Below are 14,139 nucleotides of genomic sequence, written 5' to 3'. Positions count from 1 at the left end.
ATAATACATATAGTAAATTTGTTTTCACATTTTCTGCCTTGATTAAATATTTTACTGTGGGTTAAAATATTCTAATAAGTGTAATGCATTTTTAAAGAGAACAAACATATTTTCATAATTTCTTGCTTGACTAAGATGGCCATTTTTGATAGTGTCAGTAATGAATCAACAGTTTGCCAATACTGTGGATGGCATTAGTCTTCTGCTCATCCTGTGCACTGTTGTTTTGTAATTGTCATCCTAATATAGCTATGTCCCACAGGCTTATTCCAGAAGAGTGGCTTCACGTGCTCTCATTTTCAATTAACAATAGTCCATGGAGTAGCATGCAATACATATCAGTATGTAGAATTTTCTCTAATTGGCAAAGAAAACACAATGACCAAGAAGACTAATGAGCAACAAATCAGAAAGAATAATCTATACTGGAATAAATTCTAACATAAAAAGCATAAAGGTGACTGTGTGATTTATATTAACATACTGAGTGGGATCATTGCAAAATATATTCTTGATTTAGGCTAGTATTCAACATATTGCAATGGAATGGAATGCAGAGCCATAGAAAGGAATGATGAGTACAAAATAATATAGGCTATGATTTGATTTATTTTTAATTTAAATTTGCAGCCCATCTTAGGAATTGGGAAATGAAGAACTGCTTAGTTGGTTCAAGTAACACAAGTGATACATCTCAAAGTCTGATTGGAAAAGAAAACACCAGTAAAGCTGAAATGAGATTTACAGTTGCCTTGGAACACATGAAGGACATGGAAGAGAGAATCCAAAGCATTTCAGACTCAAAAGCCAACCTCATAGATGCAGAACGCTTCCAGAACTTTAGTGTGACAATCGACCAAAGACTTAATGATGCTCTTCTGCAGTTAAGTTCCTTGATTTCATCAGTCCAGGAACATGGGAACTCACTAGATGAAATCTCCAAATCCTTGCTGAGTCTGAATACCACACTGCTTGATGTCCAGCTCAATACAGCAACCCTGAATCACAAAGTCAACGAGTCTACAGTGAAGCAGCAGGAGGTAAGCATTTCAGAATGCAATGGCATGGTTGCATTCTGGAGCTAAATTCCTCCAGATTCTGTTTCTTTCAGCAATTCAGAAAGCAGAAGGCACAAAACTTTTTTCTACTTCACCTACTGATGTTTACTTCTCTGACAATCTAATAAAAGGTCTCTATAGATTTAACTGGTGCCTTTTCCAGACTCCCAGCAAAAGGAGAGTGTTTTTCCATTGAATCTAGACTACGAAGGTGTTTTCATATTATAAATACCATTTATTGCCTTGTTAGACTACACCAATTATAAGAGTTAGATTACTTGAGCATATCTGGAAAAGTAAATACCTGTATGTGTCAATTTTTGAATAATTTAATATTCCTTAGAATAATAATGATCTCTTCTAATAATAATAATTCCTTCTAAGAATCTAATAATCTAATCTAATAAAATAATGTAAGTATTTACATGATACCTTATGAAGCAGAATTTTAAGTTAATTTATTTAGCCATTTCTAGAAGATATACACAGGTTTTATTGCACTAGTAACTAAAATTAAAATTTGAAAATTATAAACATATTTTTAACATGAGTTCTTAATAAGATAACAGTGTACACTTATAATCATCGTAAGATTCAATGTGTATTAAATTTTCTACTTCTGTTCATGCTATGGCATGCATTAATCATCAAAAAAAAATAGTCACACAAAAAGCAGTACTGTAGAATGATGACATATCCATCTCTTTGTATGCCTGCCAAGAGAAATATATATTAGGACAGTTGTTAATAATGATTCCTTCTAGGCAAGATGGGAAAACTTTAGACTGAAAAACCTACATGGTCTGAGAAAAGACTCAGTACAGAAGCCAACAACTGTAACATGCAGACATATGAGCAAAGGTTGGGGAACAATAAATGTTTATTTACAAAACTAGTTTGTGGATTCAACCCAGCCCATGTACTGTAATTTATGACCTTGGTTCCAAATCATTTTATAGCTAATTCTGGCTAAGATCTGGATTGATTTGTCCTTCTGAAAGGGAAGTTAAGAACAAAAGGAAAACAAAATCTTAAAAAATACAAACATATGTTTTATGATTCTATTTTTTTTCTTTTCTTTTTTTTTATTTTGCAATACAATTCAGTTCTACATATCAGCCACGAATTCCCTTGTTCTCCCCCCCTCCCGCCCCCCTCACCTGCCCCCAGCCCATCCCCCATTCCCACCTCCTCCAGGGCAAAGCCTCCCCCAAGGACTGAGATCAACCTGGTAGACTCAGTCTAGGTAGGTCCAGTCCCCTCCTCCCAGGCCGAGCCAAGCGACTCTGCATAGGCCCCAGGTTTCAAACAGCCAACTCATGCAATGAGCACAGGACCCGGTCCCACTGCCTGGATGCTTCCCAAACAGATCAAGCCAATCAACTCTCTTACCCATTCAGAGGGCCTGATCCAGTTGGGGACCCCTCAGCCATTGGTTCATAGTTTATGTGTTTCCATTCGTTTGGCTATTTGTCCCTGTGCTTTATCCAACCTTGGTCTCAACAATTCTTGCTCTTATAAACCCTCCTCTTTCTCGCTAATTGGACTTCCAGAGCTCCATGATTCTATTTTTGTTGAGTGATTCCAGTTGTTTCTTTTCATTTAGAAACTAAATATTTGGCTAAAACTTCACCACCTATGTAAAAAAAAATCTATGTATCATAAAATATCTAAGATGTGGGATCCTTATGTGAAAACATTACAATTAAATTACAATATCAAGCCCAGTGGTGGTGGCGCATGCCTTTAATCTCAGCACTGAGGAGACAGAGCCAGGTGGATCTCTATGAGTTCAAGGCCAGCCTAGTCTATGGAGCGAGATCCAGGACAGGCATCAAAACTACACAGAGAAACCCTGTCTCGAAAAAAACAAGCAAAAAAATTACAATATCAAAAATAAAAGATCAACAAAAAAAAAATCACTCTTGATGAAGTTATTTCCAGATGAGTTATTGTTGCTCTGAAGATCAGCTCAGTGGTAGAGTGATAGTATAGCAGACAAAAGACTCTGGGTCCAACCCAGCACCACAAAACAAGCAAGCAAACAGAATATTACTGCAGCAGCAAATACTCTTGTAATTTAATTTTTGAGATCATAATTTAATTATAATTCTCCTTTACTTTCCTCCCTTGATGCATCTATACCCCTATGACAAGATGTTATTTTTAATTTTCAGTATTTGACATTTGTATTTGGGAGTAGACCCATTCGTAGATGTCTAGCTCACGATTTTGTTTGTTTTGACTTGAGATCTTAATGAACCATTTAGCCAAAAGAAAAAAATGCTTTGTAGCCGGGAAAACTACAATTCTGAATACTCATGTGCTTATTCTTATCCTGTAACACTCCCCCAATGCTATGTGCTTTTAAAACACCCAAATTTCAAAAACTCTGTGCACTTCCATATTTCCTAATGGTGTGCAACAAAGGTTGCAATGCTTACTGTGTTTTACAGGATATCAGTAAGTTAGGGGAACGTGTGCGCAAAGTGTCAGCAGAAATCCAGTCTGTGAAAGAAGAACAAGAGAGCGTGGAACAGGAAGTAAAACAGGAAATGAAAGTACTGAATAACATCACTAATGACCTCAGACTGAAGGACTGGGAACACTCACAGACATTGAAAAACATCACCTTAATTCAAGGTAAGACATCTTGTCCCAAAAATGAGACATTAAAATATATCATTACATGCAGACGTTTGATATTTGAAATTCTCCCATTTAAAGTAAATGTTTTTTGAGGATGAAGTTACCATAAGTGCACAGAAGAACTAAAAGAGAAATGCAAATCTAGATGTGGTGACTCAGCACTGGGAAGGATGAGGCAAGAGACCACCACAAGTTTGAGGCAAGGCTAGGCTCCACAGTGAGAGCCTGCCTCAAAAAATAAAAGAGAGAGGACCATATAAGCATAAAAAAATCTCTTTACTTCTTATCTGACTATACTTTTAGTTAGAGACACCTCTTGAAATCTTCAAAATAATCATAGATATACCAGTATCTTCTTCAGTTCCAATGACTCTTACTCATCTTTTGGCAAGCATAAGTCATTTATATCTATATATTAAATTTTAGTTATTTTCATTTTATGGATATTTTTCTATAATTTTAACTTTTTGGTCTGTGTTTTTAAAGTTTATTTCCTATAAATATGGTTGTTTTTAAAAATACAATCTGACGATTTCTTTTCCTTATATCTATTTCTATTACTTTATTTTGTGCTTTTTTTCTTTTTCCAGCTTGATTTACATCTCTCTCACTTTCTTGTTCTGTCTTTTGTATTATTTTTATTGAATTTATCTCCTCTTCAAAGTTACCAAACAGGGTTTGGAAACTTTATGATTTACTCCACTTGTCTTGATTGCTGTTAAAATGTGTTGTAATATATGTTAATGCTGGTCAGCATCTTAAAAGATAACGGAGTTGAATAGGGAACTGAAAGTGCTTTTCTTCATGACGCACTCCCTTGTCCCCTCTGTTTGAGATTACAGTTCATGTTATAAACTTTTACAAACTAGAGCCTAGTCTATATTATTCAACTTTCTTTTTATTAAAAGAATTTATTCTGTAGCCAGTTACTCCTATAAAAAATCTATGTCATTCATCTCTTCTGGGTAATCTTCCTTCTGCATAAAATAAATGATTGGGAAGTTCATTTAGCCAAAGTCAGTGGTATGATGTTGATGTCATTTTCTTCCTTTTTTTTTCTTTGCTCTTGATTTTTCCCTATGTCTTACTCTATACACATTTTTATGTCCACAATTATTTTGGTTATGTCATGAGGACAATAATTGATAGGGATTTGGCTTCTGAATACCAAACATTTGTAGATGCCCATCTGTCTTATGTAAGTGGCCCAGTATTTGCTCCCTATTATGTGTACTTTGGATGACTGCTGAGTTAGTTACTATAAGTAATGAAAGGAACATGCTGTGTGATAGTTGCTCTACAGTGTCTCTAAGGGAATGAAGAAAAGAAAATAACAGACATGTTTACACAGATACCATTTCCTCCCCTTCAGCACTAGAGAGCAAGCCTGACCTTGGACAGGCTGGGTTGACACTCTACCACTGAACTCCACCTAGTCCTCTGCTTTTGTTTGTAATTTTAAATTTTTTGGTAGGAAAATTGTTTAAAACTGTAGGTGTAGAACAAGATGTCCCAGTGTATTTTGGACAAACTATTCCTGTGGATTTTGGTTTTCTTTACCTTCGTTATTCATCTCTCTGTAATGTCTGTGATCTCACCAATCTGAATTTTGGATGGAGAATTTTTTGAATTAGACAATTGTCGTAATTCCAAGAAATTTGATTTAAGATTATGGTCAGTTTGTAAACATTTTCCATTTTCATATTCCCTCTCATTCTCCATCCTTCCCTTACTCCTTCCTTTCCTCTACTCCTTCCTCCTTCTCTTTCTTCTTTCTGAAGTTTCAACCCAAGTGCTTGCTAAGTTTCAACCTAGTTTCTAATTTAATTCCCTTTTAATATGACTTCTTCACAGTTCTCTCTCCTTCCTCTGTAACAAAAGTCAATTTGGACTATCTCATTCTGTCTCCCATGTTCATTAAGTTTAATTTCATGATTTCAATATTTTCTTCATTAAGAACTAGATTAGAAATTAATAACCACATGAGATTTTTCTCTACCTTATACTAGCTTAAGACAATTAAGAAGTAGGGTCATCCACATTTTAGCACCAATGGAACTTATAATCAGTACATATAAACTATATGGTATAATTTGACTTATTCATTGCTAGTTTATTTATTATTAAGTTTCTCTTAATCACTTATTTATTTGTGCAGGGATTGAATCTGGTGGCTTTACATGCTATATTCAATGTTTTACCCCAATTTATATCTTTGGTCCTTTTTTAATATTCACAATTTATCAAACATAAATGTATATTTACAGCCATACTGTTATATAATAAAAAATGATGCTATCAAATTGAAAGAAAATAAGAAATGCTAGATTCCAGTTATGTTTATCTCTGGGAATGAAGTAGGTGCATGAATGAGGGATCTTGTGGCTGATATCTGTGCTGGTGAAAGCTTGTTGGGGGGGTATTTTCCTTGCTACTGTACTGTGTAGCTCACATACAGTGCATGTCACACCCATTCTTTCTTTCATTAGCACATTAAAACACATGGCAAAGAAAAATCTGGATTAACCAACCTTTGAATAATTGGACGCTTCCATTGTTCATTTCAATCTATATCCCACACTTTAAAAATCCAAAATCAAAACCTTGACTCTTAACCAACATGTCCATCTCCATTCTCAAATCTGTTGTTTTTCTAGTCTTTTTGTAAATTGTATCATTCTTCAAATAGTTTCTTGCTCCAAGCTATTTGCCATTTATCTCTTATTCTCTTTCTCTAGAAAGACCATGCTCATGTCCTCTTCATTTTTCTTACATACAAAAGTTCAAATAAGATTTATTAATATCTCTCTTAAAACTCCTAATATAAGCCATCATTTTCCAGTTTTGTGTGTTGTATCAGCCTTGCAATTGGTCTATATGATCTATATTTTACTTATTCTACCTAGAAAAAAAATGGCTTTATCAGCACATAGTTTACAGTCTTTAAGATTTTTTTAAATTAAAATATAATTAGATTAATTTTTCCCATTTCATTTCCTTCCTCCAACAGTTCCTATGCACCCTACTCAAATTCATAGCTTCTATTCCTTCAGTTGTTGTGACATGCACATACATTCACACACACATATACACACACATATGTGTATATATTTATCTCCACCAATAGAATTACAAGCATAAATTCTGAATGTGTGCACAATATTGATGTCATTTTGTGCTATTACAGTGTCCCTTTCTCTGTTACCAGGTTCTCAGAACCTAGTAAAGTGTTAACCTCATAAGAATATTTATATGATTCAATTTGAGAATATGACATCTTTCTCAGATGAGACCATTACAGTTTTCAACAGCAGAGTACTTTGCCATTTAGGAAGATCAGAGTTCTTCATTTTATGTTAATGCACAGCAAATAGAAATATTTGGATTTCTATATAACTTTTTGATAAATAATAAACTTACCTATGCTTTATAATTATTGTCAGTACTTGTGATTTTTTAAAGGACCTCCTGGACCCCCAGGTGAAAAGGGAGATAGAGGACTCATTGGACAAAGTGGTCCACCTGGCATTCCAGGTACAATAGATAAGGATATAGTAATCACTTAATGATATACCACAAGGTTGAATGATGTGTATCCATGTTTGTGTTAAGGAGAGAATATCTATTCCATCTTTTCTGTGGTGTATGTGTGTGTGTGTGAGTGTTTATATATCCTCTCACATGCTGACAAATATAATGTATTCTAACATCCTAATCACATGGCAAATTTAATGGTAATATTAATTTATTTAAAATATTTTATTATTTTATGTGTATGGATGTTTTGGTTGCACATATGTCTATGCACAGTGTACATGCCTGGTATCTTCTTAGATGTGAAAAGGGTATCTTATCCCTGAGAATTTGAGTGACAGATAATTGTTGGTTGCTATATGGGTTCCAGGAATCAAACATGGGTCCTCTGGAAGAGCAGTCAGTCCTCTTAACTACTGGGTCATGTCACTAGCCCAAGCACTAATTATTGATTTTTGTAGAACACTTAACGTTTTAGTCAGAGTTACTACATAAGGTTGTTTATGAGTCTGGGGGCTTTCCGGGGAGACCATATGCAGCATAGAGTGCACATAAAGCTGTTAGGTAAAGGAGAACATGAAAATCACATTCCTGTTGGATTAATTTGCAAGATATGATTTTTCAAGATATATAGATACATTCATGAGAATATAGTTCTTGCATATTCCTTGACTGCACTATACCATTTAAACTTCCAGAACTGCAAAGTAAATAAAGGAGAGAAGATGAGTGACTTTTGTCTTGGCTGGCAGCCACTCTTTGTATTGTTATTTTATGTCGAGAAAAATTGTTCTGAATTATTTTCCTCTGAGGATGTTGTAGACATGAAAGCAGTGTTTTGAAAGAAGATAATGGAAGACACAGAACAGGAGAGAGGACATGAACTTTCTTTGCTCAAAAAAAACCCCCTGAAACCAACAATAACAAAAATGTGGTTGCCATGCCATTCAAATGCCATCCTTTGCCCTGCACACTGTTTGAAAGTAAAATAGACTGAAGGGTCTAAACACAATTAGAAAGGCTGACTGGCCAGAAATTTACCTAAATACCTTGGATCCCATCTTAGTTTTCCCCTTTAGATGAAATAAATGTTTTTTTTTTCATGAATATTTTGACTAGCCATATTTACATGAGAAAAAATACCCAAAGCTGAAATGCATGAATAGTATCTATCATACAAGTACATCATTGTGTATCTTATACTTAAAAGAAAATGGCTTTAAAATCTTTATCTGTCTATCATCTATCATATATATATATATATATATATATACCTATATCTATAAATAGTGTGTGTTCATCTTTCTGTAAGTAGTGTGTGCTTTTGACAATAATAACAAATAAGTATTTTTATCCAGTAAAGTCCTTCTTCTTGTTGAAGGCTCTGCACATCTTAAGAAATATGCATTCATATCTTAAGTAGGAGAAGCAACCAACATTATTGTATCTGCCCAAGCCACTGTCACCAAGATCTATAAGAAGCTGTCCCCTACTATGAAGCATAATTGCTAAAGCCCTATAGTGCAAACACAGAAAGTCAGTGTGGCCCATGATTTGCTGTACAAGTATTGCCTTGAAAGCATTATTCCCAGTTTCTGATCTATGGATGTGTGAGATAGAATAGGGTTTGAACTTTTCAGCTTTTATTACTAGTATAAACAGACACCACGTCAAACTAATATACTGTGTCTGAGTCTGATGTCAAGAAAGAACACTGGCCTCAGCAGCAGCAACAGCAACAACAGCAGCTGCAGCAGCAGCAGCAGCAGCAGCAGCAGCAGCAGCAGCAGCGGTAGCCATAACAGCAGAGTAAACACAGTGAGGAGCAGTCACACAGCAAGCAGTCCTAACTAATCCTCATGGCTATTTTATTACTGCTGTGTTGTTGCTGGAAGGTGAAATGCACTCCAGGAGAGGATCTTCCTCCTTAGTTAATTCTTCTTAGACATGCCCTCACAGGACCCTCTGACCCCAACACAGACAGGGGCTTCTCTTTTAGTCAAATTCCAGATCCGATCAAGTTGGCAGTCAAGATAAATAGTAACAACAAGGGTTTAGTCTATTTCTGATGACACTGCTCATTTACACAAATAGACACTATGCAGTTTCCTCATATAACAGTTAATTATAGGTCCTGGTACGTAATACCCCTTTCAGGTAGAGAGTTGATATTTGGTTTGATGCATAACAACTACATCAAACTATCCAAACTGCAAAACAGATAGAATTCTTCCCCACTTAATTGCTATATTATGCTCAGTGTTCTGTCTGGTTGCTTCAAATTTGATACCAAAATCAGGAACTAAAGATAGATGATGATCAATCATAATTCTGCCTTCATCAAAGCCCCACATATAAAGCCATTTAACAACTCAGCCTAACAAATACCTACTCCCACATTTTATAGTACCGTGCCTTGGAAATATGTCGAGTGAATGTTCTATTGCTTTTTCCTCTAAAAATATATACTGGGCATTTGTTGCATGTAATGCCATATGGAGAACAAGGAAGCAGCTATAGCATCTGCCTTCATGGAAATTGCAAAATGATAAATTATGTCCTATTAGCAAACAGTTCTGATGGTATTGGTTAGTTAATAATACATTGATGAGATCAGTGCTCCTTGTGATGCCTTCAACTCACAATAACACTACCAGACTTTACTATCTGAGTACTTTAGGGGGGCATCTTACATGCAAACCACATTCCTCAGTAACTGAAAGTACAGATGTCAGGCTGCATAAGGAAGGAATGTCTAAATGTCAGTGTACCCAGGTAGAATAAGTTAAACCATTTTAGATTACATGCTAAAAAATCAAGTGAATATACACTATGAGTTATACATGCAACATTTGGTATATAATAGCGTAGTATATACATTATATATAGTACTCATTGCATAAATATATAGATTTATAATGGCCTACCTTTACTATAACACCATTTGTTTAGATTACATGCCTAATTTCTGTTAGAATGAATATTTTATAATGAGTTGAATAACATTTCTTAACTATTTGTCATCATATATTTCTTCAAGTTAACATTTTTAGAAGACAATTTATCAAATTTTAGGTATACTTATAAATGCACAGAAAGTATTTTTCAGTAGACTAGATACATGTAAATTCTGCTTTCTGGATCTTGTAAACAAAGGCAATATTTGCAAATTTTGACATTAAAGAAAGAAGTATAATCCATCTCTCATAACATGCCTCCATGGAGGATCCAAATGATAATTGGATTAATGGATTCCCAGTGAACTGATAAAAACACTGAAAACAGGGTAAAACAGTACACAGACTGTTTTATGTTAGCTTATGTTAAATTTCTTATTCTACAATAAATATTTTATTCCATAACAGTAGCTTTTTCTACATATGAAGTTTTTGCAGTCATCTTATAGATAAAAGATAAAATAATGGAAATTTCCAGATTTCAGTGTGTGTGTTTGTGTGTGTGTGTGTGTGTGTGTGTGTGTGTGTGTGTGTGTGTGTGTGTATTTCATACCCATAAATAATTCAAGGTTTTAGTGTTTAAATAAACACTCATTGACACTTCTTATTACTTGTATTGTGTTTTTACTAATGTGAATATTAAAAGCTCAAGCTTCAAAAATTTACATACCAGTTATAGAAATATCTGTCACTTGAAATTTTCTGATTGATGGTAGTAGTTTTCTGGTTAAAAAGAAAAATTTTGTGTTCTTAGTTTACTGACAATGTGCTTTTCATTGACTATAACATACTCATTGCAACATGTTTATGTCATTTATTATATTATCTTTCAACTGGATGCATGAATGATAGGAAAAATGTCATACTCTCCTCAGAGATTCACTTCATTCATTGGCTACTCAAATATATTTGAAAATGAACTGCTAGCCATTTTTGTTTTCTTTATTAACCATGCAGGTCCTCCAGGCCTTAGAGGTGACCGGGGGCTCACAGGCCTCCCTGGAATGCGCGGATACCCAGGGGCACCTGGAAAGGCGGGGAGGTCAGGTATTGTAATGCTATGCTTGTTATCACAGAATATGCAAGTCAACATTGGATCATTGATAATGTTTCTAAAATACTCACATAACAAAGAAATTTTCCACATAGAATAGTAGCACTTACATAGTTTACTTTATACTCTAAAATAAGTTGAAAATAATTTTTGCCCATCAGAGGAAAATTCCTATGCTCCAAAAGAAAAAAGTTCTTTTTTTTTTATGACATGACACAGGTCATATCAACACACACACACACACACACACACACACACACACACACACACACACACAATCTATACATTTTATAAGTTCATAGCTCCTTATGAAGAATGCTCTCCACCATACAGTAAGTAGAGTGGAAAGACTATCAAGAAAAAGAAGCAAACAGTATAGTCTTTTGAACACAGTTGGCAAAACCTTGGTAAGTCCCAGTTGAAAAAGTACTTATAACAAAATAAATGGATTTATTTTACTTACAAGTGCATAATAATCAACACTGCACAGCTAACAATCATTATTACCACTGATTCTATGAAAAGACTGGTATTGGATTGTGTTCTTTGTACAACAACATTAGTTGGGAATAAGGTTAGTTTCCCATTTTCAAATCAAAATAATACAAAAAGAATACAGTCCATATTGTTTTTAGCACTTCTAGGTTTATCAGAAAATGTCAAGGAAGGCATACAGTTCTCATACACCCCTCATCAAATACACATCTGTCTTTACTTATAACACCTTGCCTTGATGGAACATTTGACACAAGTATTAAACCAATAGTGGTTCATCATTATTAGCAAAAGTCCATTGAGGACATTGGGGTTCACTCTTTGTGTTCCATATTGTATGAAGTCTGACAAGCGTATATTTTATCTCTACCAGCATTACAGAATAGTCTCTTAATCCCAAGGATACCCTGTGATCCACCTAAATACTATGAACTCTCCACCCAACCTCTACCACCCTTCAGTATGTGAATGGATAAACAAACTGTGAAGAAGGTAGAAAACAGAATCATAATTAGTGAGGAAGAGAAAGGGATTATCAGGTCACAAAATGATGTGGAGAAATCGTGAATGCATATTGCCAACTGAAAGAAGCTGGTCTGAAAATACTAAAACTGGTGATTCTAACTGTGTGCACTTCTGGAAAAGGCAAAGTTATGGAGACAGGAAATACATCTATGGTTGGCAGGTGTCTAGAAGAGGGGCCATTTTGGTTAGGCTGATGATGGTGTATTCTTGGCACTGGGGTCCTCTTCTTTGTAACACTGGTGGAGACACCACTGTATGTAGAGAAACACTGTAGTCATATGACTCTTTCTCATTCCTAAGTATGGAATTCAAGAAGAACTTTTTTTAAATAAGTAAAAAACAAGCAAATTATAATATGATAAAACAACCAAACAAGAAAAAAGAGCCAAAGAAAAAGAACAAGAAAAACATATATACACAGAGACGCATAAAAACCTCAAACTGGAAGGCATACTATAAATACAAAGGACCTGTAAGGTTAAGGAAAAAAAAAAATCCCTGACATTATGAGACAAAGAACTCCCAAAGATGTCATTGAGTTCATTTTGTGTTGACTGTCTCTATTTTTTTTTAAAAAATATTCATTTTTGCATTTTTATGTACGTTGGTGTTTTCCCGGCATGTATGTGTGTGAAAAAACTGATAGACAGATAAATAAATAAATAAATAAATAAATAAATAAATAAATAAATAAATAGGAGGAGGAGAAGAGGAAGAGGAAGGGGAGGAAGAAGAAGAAAAACTTTAGAAAATGAGTTTTATATTGTGGCTCTTTCTCTGTGAAGAACAGAACTGATGAACCATTGATGTCTTTAACCCTCCCCTCCCATTTACATTTTTTAGATCTTTAAACCTATCTTCTTGAACAATCTGAAAATTTGGTAATACTCTTCATTAAGGAGGCATACTCTTTAAACTATAAATGTTGGGGTCTTTTGTGTTACTTAATTATTTTGGCAATTTAATGGAACCTGAAATAATTCACTCAGAACTAAGAAGTACATTTACTGATATAAAAGACAATTGCATTAGTAACTTGAGAATTAGTAGTTATCTTCATAGACACTGGTAAGAAATATGTAACATTTCATTAATGCTAAATAGTAAATGCTAATAATAAAACATCCAAACCATTTCAATTGACATAAGATATGCATTTTAAGTGCTTCAAGTATCATTCTATTTTATAGAATGTATTGCAATTTTTTTAGTTCGGTCAATTAGGGGCCAAAAATCTTCTCTAAGAGATACATAAAAATATTCCAATCAGAAATGAAGACAAAATATAGAAGTTCAAAATGAATAAAGTAATTCATATTAAAACCCTAAAATTAACTTTAAAATTATTGTGCCATGAAATTAGGTTAACAGTACAAGCTCAAGTCACACAAAATCTCAGCATGGAATAGGGTAGATGGATACAAAGTCTCATCATCACTGGATAAATAGCTCTTGTAATTGATATCTCCTGGGACAGGGTAGTAGAATCTCTTCAAGGGTATGACCCTGGGTATATCACCTAGGTTCCACAGCAGGTCCCACATCCAAGAATATCTGGGCAACACAAATGGACTTGATGTGTTAGAAAGAAAAAGAGGACATGAAGTTGGGAAGGTGGGGAGGTGGGGCGTGGATCTAAGAGGAGTTGGGAGAGGGAGGTGAGTATGGTCCAAAAATGTTGCATGAAATTCTCAAAGAAATAGTGTTATAAAAGAGAATGAGATGAGTTGTCAAAGTCCTTTTCGGTCATTTATTGAGTATAAAATCATAGACATCAGAGTCTAGCTAAGGTGTGAGAAATGAAAAACTAAAAGCATAATAGAAACTGCAGAAGCTGTTGTCTCATAAGAAAAACGCATTTTGAATA

The 14,139-nt window shown here is 34.5% G+C and overlaps 1 protein-coding gene across 2 annotated transcripts in view; it reads left to right on the top strand.

Moving 5' to 3' along the window:
• The window catches only part of Msr1 (macrophage scavenger receptor 1), a 63,354-nt gene that overhangs the window by 17,840 nt on the left and 31,375 nt on the right, over positions 1 to 14,139 (top strand). For both annotated transcript variants that reach the window (XM_052752783.1, XM_052752782.1), the window contains exons 4-7: positions 631 to 1,040; positions 3,515 to 3,701; positions 7,170 to 7,241; positions 11,156 to 11,245. In XM_052752783.1, the coding sequence (XP_052608743.1) occupies positions 631 to 1,040; positions 3,515 to 3,701; positions 7,170 to 7,241; positions 11,156 to 11,245 (759 nt within the window). The remainder of the gene's footprint in view (positions 1 to 630; positions 1,041 to 3,514; positions 3,702 to 7,169; positions 7,242 to 11,155; positions 11,246 to 14,139) is intronic.

Source organism: Peromyscus californicus, unplaced genomic scaffold (assembly GCF_007827085.1).
Source record: "Peromyscus californicus insignis strain IS unplaced genomic scaffold, ASM782708v3 Scaffold_23__1_contigs__length_62951481, whole genome shotgun sequence".
NCBI lineage: Eukaryota > Metazoa > Chordata > Mammalia > Rodentia > Cricetidae > Peromyscus > Peromyscus californicus.
The sequence above is the reverse complement of the archived record's forward strand: the minus strand, read 5'-3'. Positions and strand labels throughout refer to the sequence as shown.